Raw genomic sequence first — 14,926 nt, 5'->3', positions numbered from 1 at the left:
GACCTGGGTTCGAATCCCAGCACCCACATGGCAGCTAACAACTGTCCATAACTCCAGTTCCAGGGGATCTGACGGCCTCTTCTGACCTCCGCGGGCATTGCATGATACGGGTGCACTTACCTACATGCAGGCAATACACTCATATACATAAAGTAAAAGTAGTGAATAAAATATTTTAAAAAACCACCCATACATATAAAATTGAGAAAAGGAGGGGGACAGGGACTGGGGAGATGGCTTAGAAGCTAAAATGCTTGTAGGGCAAGCATGAGGACTTGCATTTGAGTCCCAGCACACACATAACTGCAGGGCTCAAGTCTTCCAAGCAACCCTACTTCACTGAGTAAAGCTAGTCTCAGGATGGTCTAGGTGTTAGCGACAGTTCCCTTGCCCTCCCCTCTCTCCTTTAGTGGCTGGGCTCCTTCCAAAGTGAAGAGAGGGAGGTATATTCTCCCATTGGCATGAGTTCTGACAATGGTCTAATCCTGGCCTCCACATCTCTCTCTTACCTCCTTCTGTAAGTCTCTGTTCAGGCTTTATCATCTCTAGACCTACCTATACGTACCAAGAAGCAGTTAAAAGGAGCGGGCGCAAAGTGGTACATGACACATATCTGTTTAGTCATTTGTGAAAAAAAATGGAACATATGGATGAAAACACTATCTGGGGGCTGGAGAAATGGCTCAACAGTTAAGAGCACTGGCTGCTCTTGCAGAGGACCCGGGTTCAAATCCCAGGACCCACATGGCATCTAACAACTGTCCATAACTCCAGTTCCAGGGGATCCTATGCCCCTATCTGACCTCTGTGGACACTGCACAACATGAGTGTACTTATATACATTCAGGCAATACACTCATACACAAAGGTTGCATGAACCCATCAGTTCTAAAATAAGCAAGATTAATATTGCGATATAGGCTGAGATAGTGGTGTGGCCAAGTGGGTGGGTGCTGAGGATGAGGAAGAGGCACCAAGGAAGCTCCTGGGTGCTGGGCGTTGGTCACTGTATTCTGTTCACTTTGCATAAGTTCACTGAGCTACATCCTTAGGAGTTGTGCTTTGCTAAGGGCATAAATGCCACACTTCAATGGGTAACCACTAAGAAAATAAAAATACACCAAAAAACTTCCAAAGTAGAAGAAAGGGGAAATAAGAAAACAAAAACATCCTCAAACAATGCAAAAAGAAAGTAATAAAGGGAAGAAAACCAAGGCAAGATGGACATGTAGAACCAACAGAGATGGCTGAAAGTAATGTGGGGCTGGGGGATGGCTCAGGTGGCCAAAGCATCCACAGAAAAGCTGGGCCACATCAGTGTGTGCCTGCGATTCCAGCACTGGGGAGATGGGACAGGAGGATCCCTGGGTCTTATTGTCAGCCAATCTAGCCGAATCTGTGAACTCCAGGGTCAGTGAGAGACCCTGCCTCAAAAAATAAGGTGGGAAATGATTGAGGAAGACACCCAACATGGACCTCTGGCTGCCACATGCATGTGCACACATACACAAACAAATAGAAATGAATCTATATGTATCAAGAATTACAATGAGGGGCTAGAGAGATGGCTCAGTAGTTAAGAGCACTGGCCACTCTTGCAAAAGACCAGGTTCAAGTCCCATCACCCACATGGCAGCTAACAATCATCCATAACTTCAGTTCCAGAGGATCTGATGCCCTTTTCTGTCCTCTGTGAGCACTACACAATATGGGTGCACTTATGTACATTCAGGCATAACACTTATACGCATACAGAAAAAATTAAAAAAAAAATTACAATGCATTGAGCTGGAGTTACAGACAGTTGCACACACACACACACACACACACACACACACACACACACAGAGTGGCATGCGCGTACACAAGCACGCTTGCGTAAAAATAAAATAAAATTTTTTTTTTGGTCTTTTTGAGACAGGGTCTCCCTGTAGCCCCAGCTGTCCTGGAACTCACTATGTACAATGGACTTAAAAGGTTAAGGCTACATAGTGAAATGGTCTCAAAAGAAAAAAAAAAATTATAATGAAGGGGAAAATGCATAAATCCACTAACTAAATTACACAATTTTTCAAATTACATAAGAATTCAATTACATTCTGTTCATAAAGGACACATGTATGGAAACCAACATAAAAAGGTTAAAATGAAAGAATTGAAAAATATATGCCAGGTAAATTCTAGCCAAAGAATGCAAGAGTCGGGTGTGGTGGCACATCCCTGCAATCCCAGCACAGATAGAGTAAAAGGCAGTAAAGGCTCCCATATCAGAGTTGGATGTTGGGGCACATGCCTGTAATCCCAGCACTCTGGAGGCCCAGGCAGGATCAGGAGTTCAAGGTACATGGCCAAGTTTGAGGCTAGCTTGGGCCACATGAGATCTTGTCTAAAAATAAGAAAAAGACGGGCTGGAGTGATGGTTCAGCAGTTAAGAGCACTGGCTGCTCTTGCAGAAGACCGGGGTTTGGTTCCCAGCACCCACATGGTGGCTAACAATCATCCAAAACCGCAGTTTCAGGGGGTCTGATGCTCTCTTCTGGCCTCCATGCACATTGCATGATACGAGTGCACTTACATACATGCAGGCAAAACACTCATACACATAAAATTAAATAAATGAATAAAATTTTAAAAAAGAAAGAAAAGAGAAAAAAAACTCAGAGGGGCTAAAAAGATTGCTCAGAGGTTAAGAACACTGGCTGTTCTTTCATAGGACCTGGGTTTGGTTCCCAGCACCCACATGGCAGCTAACAACCTTCTGTACCTCCAATTCCAGGGAATCCAATGCCCTCTTCTGGCTTCTATGGGCACTGCATGACATGGGTGCATTCATATATATGCAGGTAAAATACTCATAAAATAATAAATTTTTTAAAAAGAAAAAAAATAGAAAAAAACAACAAAAAATAAAGATTAAAGAATACAAGTAAGCTATATATTTAATAATAGTGGAAAAAATACCTCAAGGCCAGAGACAGGAGAGTCCATGAAGCTGATTCTCACTTCGAATGCCCAGTAATACAACCTCAAAAGTAGCACCCACAGGAGAAACAACAGCTCAAGTAACAGTAGACCTGCATCATTAAAAAGCTTAATCTCAAAGCCAGGCACGGTGGCACATGCCTATAATCCAGCACGTAGGATGCTGAGGCAGGGAGGATTGCCACAAGCTCAAGGCTAGCCTGGCTTACATAGCAGGTTCCAAGTCCTGTCTCAACAACAAAAACAACAAATCCAAAACAAACAAACAACAAAATAAAACACGGGCTAGAGAGGTGGCTCAGTTAACATTTGCTGCTCTTACGGAGGACCTGGGTTCGATTCCCAGCACCCATGGAGGACAGACAGTTCACAATCGCCTGTAACTCCAGCTCCAGGAGATCCAATGCCTTCTTCTGGCCTCTGAGAGCAGCCTCCACCCCCACATGCACATACCTCCACACAGATATATATACTGACATACATATACATAATTAAAAAAAAAAATCTTGCCAGGGGTGGTGGCGCATGCCTTTAATCCTAGCACTTGGGAGGCAAAGGCAGGTGGATCTTTGTGAGTTCAAGGTCAACCTGGTCTACATAGTGAGTTTCGGGACAGCTGGGGCTACAAGGAGACCCTGTCTCAAAAGACCAAAAAAAAAAAAAAAAAAAAAAAAATCTTACAAGTCCCAATGGATTCTGATATGAACATTTGAAATTTGCCCTGTTCTAACTTTTTTCTGGTTCCCTGTCTAGAACTCATAATGCTAACTACTCTTGCCTTTTACTTTTCCTTCACATCCCCTATCCACCAGTCAAGGACTTTCTTTTCTCCCTACAGATAAGAGTGATGCAATTTGGTGTTGGGGAACCCTGCTGCTAGGGTTGTAGTCCTCCATGTCCGGACAGCTCTAAGGGGATTGGCGCTATATGGAAGGACGCCCCTTCTCAGCAGGGGGCCTCCTGCTCTCTGCCTTACTTACCTGGAAAGTGCCACCAAGCACGATGCCTGACCTTATTTGGAACATGACCTTTGGCATAGTTACCTGGTGTTAAAAACTACCCCCAGGTTTTTTCTATATGATAATTAGGCATTGCCCGGTAGTCGGATGATAGGAGCCCACTGCCACATGTAAATAAAGCATACTGTGAGCACCTATCAGCTGAAGCATTGGCTACTGCCTCCACACTATATTTTCCCTGACCCCCACTGAATAAATGGAGTTGTTTCACTGAGTCTGGAGCTGTTTGTATCACTGAACCTGCCTCCCCGGAAGGGCTTTCTTCCGTCAGTGCTCACTGGCCATCCTGACCCTGTTCGTCGCTTCTGCTCCCTCTGTCCTCGTGGGCCGGTGGCCAATGACCCACAAGGGAAGGAAGAGACCCCACAATTTGAGAGTCTTTTAGATAGACCCACTGAAGGTGTACCCCAATTGCCTCACCCTACATCCCTGTTCAGCATGGAAGAAGCGTAACCTCTTCAGAGGATGGTGTGATAAGAATAAGAGGTAGGGCTGGGTGTGGTGGCACACAACTTTAGTGCCAGCACTCGGGAGGCAGAGGCAGGTGGATCTCTGTGAGTCCCAGGCCAGCCTGATCTACATAATGAGTTCCAGGCCAGCTGGGGCTACAGGGAGACCTTGTCTCAAAAAGACCTAAAAAGAAAAAAAGAATAGGATGTAGGAGTTGGCTAGGCAGTTAGAGTAAAAAAGACCCCAAAGAAAAGTGGCCAGTTTCTTGGCTAAAAGTCAAAATGTCCTTGGGCCTCTTAGCAACATACTCTGTTCCAAAGGCCAAAAATGTCAAAAGTATTTGGCAGCTCTTATCTAATCCCTAAAAGATTTTAGGGTTACCTCTTCAGAGGGGGGCATGTTAGAGTAGCAGAAAGCCCCATTTAAAAAAAGAAAGAAAGAGCATATGAAGTTGTCAGAAAAAAGTGATGGGGCGATATGGGATGTGTTGGAGGGGAGGGAGTGGGCATGGATTTGATCAAAACACCTTTATGCATGCATGAAATTCTCAATAAAGTTTTTTTAAAAGTTAAGAAAAGCAAAACACAAGCTTAATCTAATAAATATGCACAGAGAATATTATACCCAGCACACATAAAATATGCATTCTTTTCAAGCTTAGGTGGACTGTTTATTCATCCCCACATGTGACTAGGCTCAAAAAATTTCAAGGGGTCAGAATCCTGACAAGCATACCTAGAACACAAATCTGTTAGACATCAACAAACTAGAAAAACACTTGTGTTTAGGACCATGAGATGGCTCATCAGGTAAAGGTGCCCGTTACCACTAAAGATCTGAGTTCAATCTTCGGGACCCAAATAATGGCAGGAGAGAACTAACTCCTTCCTACAAGTTGTCCTCTGACTTCCACACATATGCACCATGGCATACATGCACCCCTTCAACCTCTTCCCACAATAAATAAATGAATATTATTCTTCTTTTAAAAAAAGAAAAAACACATTTAACTACTCAAAAACACTTCTGAGTGGGCATGCTGGCCCACACCAGTAGTTCTAGCTACTCAGAAAGATCACGTGAATTCAAGAGTTTGTGACCAGCATGGGCAACACAGTGAGACATTATCACAAATGAAAATTCTCTCTCTCTCCCCCTGCAAAGAGAAATCAAAATAGGCATGCTTCAGAGCAGACAAAAATAAGTATATTACATAAGTGTATGAGACCCTTTATAGTATTTGAGGCAAATTCATAACTTTAAATATATATTAGATAAGAAAAACTGGATTTAAAAAAACCAAGCTGTTGGGAGAAGAGGCAGGTGGATCTCTGTGAGTTTGAGGCCAGCCCAGTCTATGTAGAGTTCCAGGCCAGCTGGGGCTACAGGGAGACTCTGTCTCAAAAAGACCCCCCCAACAAAAAAATTAAAAAAAATCAAGCTCAAGGCTGGGGGTATAGCTCAGTGGTACAGCACTTGCCTGGTAAGCATAAGGCCCTGGGTTTAATTCCTAGTACTGTCAAAAAATGTTTTTAAAAAACCTAAGCTTTGGGGGATGGAGAGATGGTTCAGTGCTTAAGAGCACATACTGCTCTTACAGAGGACCTGAGTTTGGTTCCCAGCACCCCTGTTGGGCAGCTTACAACCACCTGTAGCTCCAGAGGACCTGACGCCCCCTTCTGGCCTCTGCAGGCATTGTACTCATGGGCACATACACACATATAGTCACATACATATAATTAAAAAACAATAAAAATAAATCTTTAAAAAATTTTTATCATTTTTATTTTATTTTATGTATATGAGTGTATTGCCTGCATGTGTGTAAGTGCACCCTGTCATACAATGCCCGCAGAGGTCAGAAGAGGGTGTTGGATCCCCTAGAACTGGAGTTAAGGATGGTTGTTAGCCACCATGTGGATGCTGGGACTCAAACCCAGGTGCTGCACTGGGATCGAACCCAGGTGCTTTTTTTAAAATAAATATTTTATTTATTATTTTATGTGTATGTGTGTATTGCCTGCATGTAGGTAAGTGCACCCATGTTGTACAATGCCCATGGAGGACAGAAGAGGCTGTCAGATCCCCTGGAACTGGAGTTATGGACAATTGTTAGCTGCCATGTGGGTGCTGGGATTCGAACCCGGGTCTTCTGCAAGAACAACCAGTGTTCTTAATCTCTGAGCCATTTCTCCAGGCCCCCTGCCCCAGGTGCCTTTTTTTTTTTGGTCTTTTTGAGACAGGGTCTCCCTGTAGCCCCAGCTGGCCTGGAACTCACTATGTAGACCAGGCTGGCCTTGAAATCATAGAGATCTGCCTGCCTCTGCCTCCTAAGTGTTGGGACTACAGGTGTGTGCCACCATGCCCGCTCCCAGGTGCTTTTTAAAAGCTGCCAGTGCTCTTAACCACTGAGCCATCTCTCCAGTCCCTAAAAATCAATCTTAAAAAGACTAAACTTTAGGGTTCAGTTCTGAGCACTCGAGTGGTAGCTGACAACCATCCTTAACTCCAGTTCCAGGGGATTCAATGCCCTCTTCTGGCCTCCATAGGCATTGCAAGCACAGGTGCATGTACATAAATGCAGGCAAAACACATACATGTAAACAAAAATAAATTAAAATTTAGCTAAGCTTTATATAAAGGAAGGAAATAAGAGAAAGCTTTGAAATAGAGATCAAACAAACAAGATAGAACTTGGGAGAATTACCCCATTACTAGAGGGACTCAATCCATAATAAATGAGCAGCAATCTACCAATACATTTGGAAAATTTATTACACTTATTTTGTGCATGTGTGTGGGTGTGTGCTATGATGTGCAAGTAGAAGCCAGGAGACAACTTGCAGGAGTTAGGTCTCTCTCTCCTTCCACCATGTGGATCCCAGGGATCAAACTCAGATCATCAGGTTTGGTGGCAAGTGTCTTTACCTACTGAACCATGTCACTGGCCCACAACTGAAAATCTAGATAAAGCCTGACACGGACTGTCACACACTATAATTTCAGCTCTCAGAGGCTGAAGTAGGACTGTCACAAGTTTGAAGTTATCCTAGTCTATGCAGTAAGTTTCAGGGCAGCCTGGGCTACAGAGCAAGACTCTGTCTGAAAAAATGAAAAACAGACTAAAGAGATGGTTCAGCAGTTAAGAGAGCCTGCTGCACAGTCATGAGGTCTGGAGTTAGGATTCCAGATCCCACATAAAGAGTCTGGCATCCCACACATGCTTGTAACCCCAGCTCTGAGGGAGATGGAGACAAGTGAATCGCTGGGGCTTGCTGGCTTCCAGCACAGTCAAGAAAACAGGAGCTCCAGGTTCAGGGAGAGACCCTGCCTCAAAGGAGCAGGTGACAATGGTGACAGAGGGCCCCCAAGGGCCTCCTTTGGCCTTGGCACTTTTACACATGTATATAAACACACAGATACACAATTAAATATCCTTTTGAAAAAAAAAAGAGTGCTGAAGAGATGGCTCAAAGGTTAAGATGGACTACTCTTGCAGAAGACCTAGGTTCTGTTTCCAGCACCCACAAGGCAGCTAAATACTATCCCTAACTTCAGTTCCAGGAGATCTGATGTCTTCTTCTGACCTCTGCAAGTACTGCATGCGTTCCTTACATACATGCAGACAAAACACTCATGTACGTAACATAAAAATAGATAAAGATTGGGGCTGAAGAGATGGTTCAGTGGTTAAGAGCACTTGGTGCTCTTCCAGGAGATTTGAGTTTGGCTCCTAGTGCTGCTGTCAGGCAGCTCACAACCAGCTGCAACTACAACTCCAGGGACCCTGATGCCCTCTTCTGGCCTCCATGGGTACTGCATACATGTATACACACACACACACACACATTTTTAAAGAAAATAAAACCTAAAAAAAATTAAAAAGGAGAAGAACATTTAAATGAAAAAAATCTTCCTTTCTTTTCTCCTTTTCATTGCTTTGAGACAGGATCCCATGATGTAGCCCTCGCTGGCCTGGAACTCACAAAGATCCTCCTGTCTCTACCTCCCAAGTGCTGCCACCACACTAAGCTCTTTCTTTTATTTAAGATAGGGTCTTCTGTAGCCCAGGTTGGCCTGGAACTATGTAGCTCAAGGTGACCTTGAACTCCTGATCCTTTTGTCTCCACCTCCTGAGTGCTGGGATCACAGGCATGCACCACACTTCATTTATAGCATATGTTTCTATGTGTTTAAAATATTTTACAGGGCTGGAGAGATGGCTCAGCACTTAAGATTAGCGCTGGCTACTATTGTAGTTCCCAGAACCTACATGGTGGCTAACAACTGTCTGTAACTCTAGTTCCAGGGGATCTGAAGTCCGTATCTGTCCTCTGTGGGCACTGCACAACACAGGTGCACTTATATACATGTAGGCATAACACTTATACACATTTAAAAAAATATATTTCATAACACGAAACAACCCATGCTTAAAATTGACACTACATCATACTTAACAAAAAATTCATACCATTTATAGGCAGAAAATCTTTGTTTTTTTAAACTTCAAAACTCAGGTGACTGAGCAGAAAAACTGTGGGTTTTTTTTTTTAAATTCACCGCAAAGACAGGAAACCCCACCTGGGAGCTTAGTTTCTTCAAAAGGTTGACTGCTGGCGGGACTAGCTCGGAGCAGGCCAGAGGGAACAGTAATCATTTGCCCCAAATAGAAGACGAAGCAGCAAAGCATCACTCGAGGCTGCACAGTTCACATCTGCCCTGCGCTCCGGGTCTCCAGGTTCCCCCTACACACTTCGGCTACTGTACGAACATATTTTCTTCCCTCTTCTACAAACAACAGGAATGACACTCTTACTAGATATACATACCTGTGTGAGAGACTGTCCTAGATGGCTTACACATGCTCCCTTCAATCCTTACAGCACAAGCAGGCACTCTAACCCCAGTATTCAGATGGACAGCTCATAGCATAGAGGCACATTCTTCGCTGGGTGGGGCTGCACCCCAGACCCACACCTCTTTTATCCACTCCTTCAACATGAAGACTCCAGGCAGGAAATTGTCTGCCAAACTACAATGAGTTTGAGGCAGACTCCACTCAAGACCAGTCCACCACTAGGTGTCTGAAGCACCCACCTTCTGGATGACCTTTCGAAGAACAAAATACTTCTCAGTGAGGTCCCCTGCCTCACTCAATGGGGCATCATAGTCGTAGCTGGTGGGCTGTGCTGCATAGGGCATGTTGGCTCCTAGAAGACAAAAAAAAATGTGGCACTGGTCACCACCAAAGGCATTGTTCTGGGACAAGTTCAGAGGGACCCATGGGCTCAGGGTTAGCGAGAGGAGAAAAAAGGATACATTAAAGCCAAGTATCCAGGCTGGGATGTAGCTCGGTTGGTAGAGTGCTTGCCTAGCATGCCCAAAGCCGTGGGTTCAATCCCCAGCACTGCCTAAACTAGCCATGGTATAATTCCAGCACTTAGGAAGTGGGGGCAGAAAGATCAGAAGTTCAGGTCATCCCCAGCTACATGGTGAGTTTGAAGCCAGTCTGGGCTACATGAGACCCTTTCTCAAAATAAATAACTATTAATAATTACAATACTATAGTTATACTATAAATATTAATAATATAATAATAAAGGACATATTAAAGCCAACTATTAGGAGACACAGATTTGATCTTCAGGATGAAAATTCAGGGATACATTTCTTTTTTGTAATTTTATTATTTTTTTCCTTTTTTTTTTGGTCTTTTTGAGACAGGGTCTCCCCATAGCCCCAGCTGTCCTGGAACTCACTATGTAGACCAGGCTGGCCTTGAACTCACAGAGATCCACCTGCCTCTGCCTCCTGAGTGCTGGGATTAAAGGCGTGCGCCACCACGCCTGGCTTATTATTTTCATTTTATGCATATGAGTGTTTTGCCTGTATGAATGTAAGTAACTATACACACGTAGTGTCCAGAAGAGGATGTGGGATCCCCTGGAACTGGAGTTATGGACAGCTGTTAGTCACCATGTGGGTGCTGGAAACTGACCCTGGGTCCTCTGCAAGAGCAGTGTTCTTAACCACTGAGCCATCTCTTCAGCCCCACATTTCTTCTTAGAGGTAACACTTGCTATGTACCTTAAAGTTCACAGAGCACCTTCTCCATCCCATGTTTCTCCCTCTCCACTCCTCTGTGTCTAGAAACCCCCTGTTGTGACTCTGATAGCTAGCAACCCCTTGCTATAAGCAAGGATCTGAGGCCTCCACAAAACTCTAGAAACACACCACAAGCAGTCACAGCATGGCAGGGCTTATAACCTGAGCCATATCTATCATCCCTGATCTTGTTTAGGTCTGGTGGTGACACAGGTGTCTGAGTTGAGGGTCAACAGAAAACTGTGAGCTTATCATTCAAAACAATGTGGGAGATGTGGTAGCCATGGAGACTCAACAGGGCCTCAAGGCCTTTGAATCTATAGCATACAGAGGGAGTAGGGCATGCCTTTTTGATGACCTTTGACAAAGGGGGGCACTGGCCTCTGCTGAGCTACTTTACCTGGGGTTATAAGCCTCCAATAACTGGTATCTTCACCAACAGGTCAGCTGAAGGACATAAAAACCATCGTTCCTTGCCCTAAGGGCCATCTCTGTCCAGAGAGCCTCCAGGACAGGCTGAAGCTGCTCACAGAATCGCATTACCACCCGTGCTTCCCACATTCTCTGACAGATGTTCCTTCTGAGAACACATCAAGGAACATCCATGTTATCCTGAAGCCTGCTTCTGTGGTGGTTGATGCCATCAACTGGACAGGGCTTAGAATCACCTAGGAGACAAACCTCTGGGTATGTTATGAGGGAGTTTCTAGACTGGGTTAACTGAGATGAGAAGACCCGCCCTAATGTGAGTGGTAATTCCCTGGGCTGGGATGCTAGACTGAACAATAAAGAGAAAGCCTGTGGAGCACTGGCATTCATGGCTCTCTGCTTCCTGACTGTGGATACAATGTGACCAGGTGCGCCCAGCTCCTGCTGCCTCACACTGTGAGCCCAAATAAACCCTCCTCTCCTTAAGTTGCTTTTGTGGGTACTTTGCCACAGCAGTGAGGAAAGTAATAGACAGCTCTCCTAGGAACTTATCACAAAGACCAATGAACAACATTAGGTACCAGGTATACAAAATGACCAGAGAAGCAATGTCCTTGAGATTATTGTTCAAGGCATAGAGTCTAGAACAGAAACTCCCGATCTTACCACAAATGATTCTTGCAGGTGGTGGTGGTGCATGCCTTTAATCCCAGCACTTGGTGATAGAGGCAGGAGAATCTATGTGAGTTTAAGTTTAGCCTGGTCTACATAGCAAGTTCCAGGCCATTCAGTGCTACACAGTGAGACCCTGCCTCAAAATAAAATAAATAAAATAAAACCCTTTAAAAAAAATCCATCAACTTCTAAGCTTTGCCCGAGATCCTGATTCAGCAGGTGGGGGGTGGGAGCTAAGACTGACTTCCTTCCTTCCTTCCTTCCTTCCTTCCTTCCTTCCTTCCTTCCTTCCCTTCTTCCTTCCCTTCTTTTCTTTTCTTTTTTTTTTCCTAAGACCAGGTTCAGTCTGGCCTCAAAGTAGCTGTTGCCAAAGATAATCTTAAACTCACGTTCCTTCTGCCTCTTCCTCTTGGGTACTGGGATTACAGGCGTGCATCACCATGCCAGTTTTATGCAGTGCTGGGGATGGAATTCAAGGTCTCGTGCATACTAGGCAAGCACTCTATCTACTGAGTTATATCCCCAACTCCTGAGGCTATATTTCTAACAGGCAATGCTACCACAGTCGTCTGTGGACCAGCTAGGCTTTGTCTTAGACAGCACTCTGCCACGAAAACTTGTGAGAATGAAGTTATTTTTGTCAAAATTTATTATTTTTATTTTATGTGTATTGCCTGCATATAGGTAGGTACACCCATATCATGAAATGCCCATGGAGGACAGAAGAGGGTGTCAGCTCCCCTGGAATTGGAGTTATGGGCGGTGGGTGCTGGGAATCAAAACCAAGTCCTCTGCAAAAACAGCCAGTGCTCTTAACTGCCGAGCCATTTCTTCAGCCCCATGACTGTTCTTGTTTTAGAGTCCAACTGATAAGGAAATGAGGACACAGATCATAAATGATAGTGGAATTGGCAAATGAGTGAGGGGAACCAGGACAGGCCTCACTTTCTCATTCATGCTCTGGAGAATCCCTACTTTGAAAGACCTGGCCCACTCAACCAATTACTTCCCCCACTCCTTACTCATGAAACGGCCCAGGCTGAGGTCTGCCTGCTCCAGGGGAAGCTCAGGTTGAAACATATTCCTTCCTGCGAGATATGAAGAAATTAAAAACCACATCCTTGTCGAAGGAGCTCACCTTGCTTGTGGTTTGGCTTCCTCTTATTTAGGTCTCTGTACTAAGCTTTACACGCTTTACAGACAGACCCTCTAATCCTGAGCCTGAGCCAGGCATGGAGGGGATGCTCAGTATGTGGTCTAGTCAAGAGAGACAAGTATAACTCCCAGAAATAAACTCCATAGTCTGAGTGAAGTGCTAAATGTGTCACTGGTCACGACCGAAGGCCTTGCTCCAGGGCAAGTTCAGAGGGACCCATGAGCTCAGAGTTAGGTAAGGAGAAAAAAGGACACATGAAAGCCAATTATCAGGACTGGGATGTTGCTCAGCTGGTGGAGTGCTTAACTAGCATGCACAAAACCCTGGGTTTGATGCCCAACACTGTATAAACCAGCCATGGTATAAATCTAGCATTTGGGACTTTTTTCTAGTCTGTCTTTTTTTCTGATTCTTTGCATGTGGGTACACGTGCACACACTCATGTACGCGTGCATGCATGTAGGTACACACATGTATGTACAGGTGCCCATGCCTGTGTGCCTATGCCTATGCCTGTGGAGGCCAGAGGACAACCTTGGAGGTGTTTTCTTGGAAGCTGCCCACTTCACTTTGTTTAAAATTAATTACTTAATTTAGTGTGCATGTGTGATGTGTGTGGACCCTGCTATGTACCATGTGTGGAGACTGGTTGTAGGAGTTGTTTTTCTCCTTCCACTGTGTGTGTCCTGAGGATCAAACTCAGGTTGTCAGGCTTGGTGGCAGGTGCCTTTAGTCACTAAACCATCTTGTTGGCCCTTACCTTGTTTTCTGGGACACTGGCCTAGAGCCTGCCTGATTCAGCTAGACTGGCTGGCCAGCAAGCCCCAGGAATCTGCCTGTCTCTGCCCTCCCAGTGCTGGGATTACAAGCACATTCCACCATGCCACGCTTTCCTTGATGTGGGTTCTGGGGATCAAAGTCAGGTCCCTATGGTTGCAAGGCCAATATTTTACCAACGGAGCCATCTCTTTGCTCTGCCAGCACAGTCTTCCTCTAGCTGTCTTCAGACCAGCCTAGGGCAACAACATGAAGCAGCACTATGTGCTTAATGGATGTGACAGGGTGTGAGGCAGGAAGACAACAGGAACATGAGGATTAGCACTCCACAGCTCCCCACAGCGTGTAGGAAGAGTGGAACGATCTGGGTTCTGGAGACAGCCATGCACAGATGTGGACACACACAGGCACGGCAGCTGGGGCTGCACACTGCACAAGGACATGCGGATTCCCTGACACTGGACAGACAGTAAGCCTCTCCCCTGGGAAGAAGGCCTGAAGACAGCTGCTAGGTGGGACCGGCCCTCGCCTTCCTGAGGGGACCCAGAGGCAGCTTCAGAGGAGCCAGTAGAACAAAGCCTAACTGGTTTGGGGCCAGCTCCAGGGCTTCAGGCTGCAAGGGATTATCTGAAGGGCAGTGGCCTTGGCTCACTGGGTTGGAATCCAGGCTCTGCCCTTTGCCAGCAGAACAGGAAGTGTGTGGACTATTTTGGGCACCACATACTCTTATTTGTAAAATAGTGTCAATAATCTCTAGTCTAAACAAGTCTGATAAGAGAACTAAAGAGAAAAGATAGGCAGAAGAGAGATTTCTATTGATTACAGCAGAGCAGGGTCATGGGGAGAGGGCAAGGACAGCTTCTGCTTTTTGCTGTTCTTGTTTGTTTTCTGAGACAGGGTCTCTCTAGGTAGCCCTGGCTGGCCTGGTACTCACTATGTAGGCCAGCTGGCCTCAAACTTGTAGCAATCCTCCCGCACAACATCCCAAGTGCTGAGATTACAGGTATGTACCACCACACCTGACTCAGTTTTCACTTTCTGTTTCCTTGAAACAGGGTCTCCTGTAGCCCAGGCTGACTTCTAATTCACCATGCAGCCAAAAATTATCTGGAACTTCTGATCCTCCTTCCTCTACCTCCCAAGTGTTGGGATTACAGGCGCATGCCACCATACTGAATTCATGCAGTGCTAGTGATTGAACCCAGGTCTTTGGGCATGCTAGGCAAGTGCTCTAGCAACTGACCTCCATCCCCAGCCCTTAGAATATTATCTAGCAATAAAAAAATGAAGTAATAACACATGTTATAACATGAATGAACCTTAAAACATT

At 45.1% G+C, this 14,926-nt stretch overlaps 1 protein-coding gene across 3 annotated transcripts in view; it reads right to left on the bottom strand.

Annotated features, from left to right (window-relative positions):
- The window catches only part of Glb1 (galactosidase beta 1), a 123,302-nt gene that overhangs the window by 55,919 nt on the left and 52,457 nt on the right, over positions 1 to 14,926 (bottom strand). For all 3 annotated transcript variants that reach the window (XM_008833429.3, XM_029563678.1, XM_029563677.1), the window contains one exon: positions 9,552 to 9,664. In XM_008833429.3, the coding sequence (XP_008831651.1) occupies positions 9,552 to 9,664 (113 nt within the window). The remainder of the gene's footprint in view (positions 1 to 9,551; positions 9,665 to 14,926) is intronic.

Source organism: Nannospalax galili, unplaced genomic scaffold, assembly GCF_000622305.1.
Source record: "Nannospalax galili isolate Female #2095 unplaced genomic scaffold, S.galili_v1.0 scaffold1176, whole genome shotgun sequence".
Lineage (NCBI taxonomy): Eukaryota > Metazoa > Chordata > Mammalia > Rodentia > Spalacidae > Nannospalax > Nannospalax galili.
This window is presented reverse-complemented; position numbering and strand designations above follow the sequence as displayed.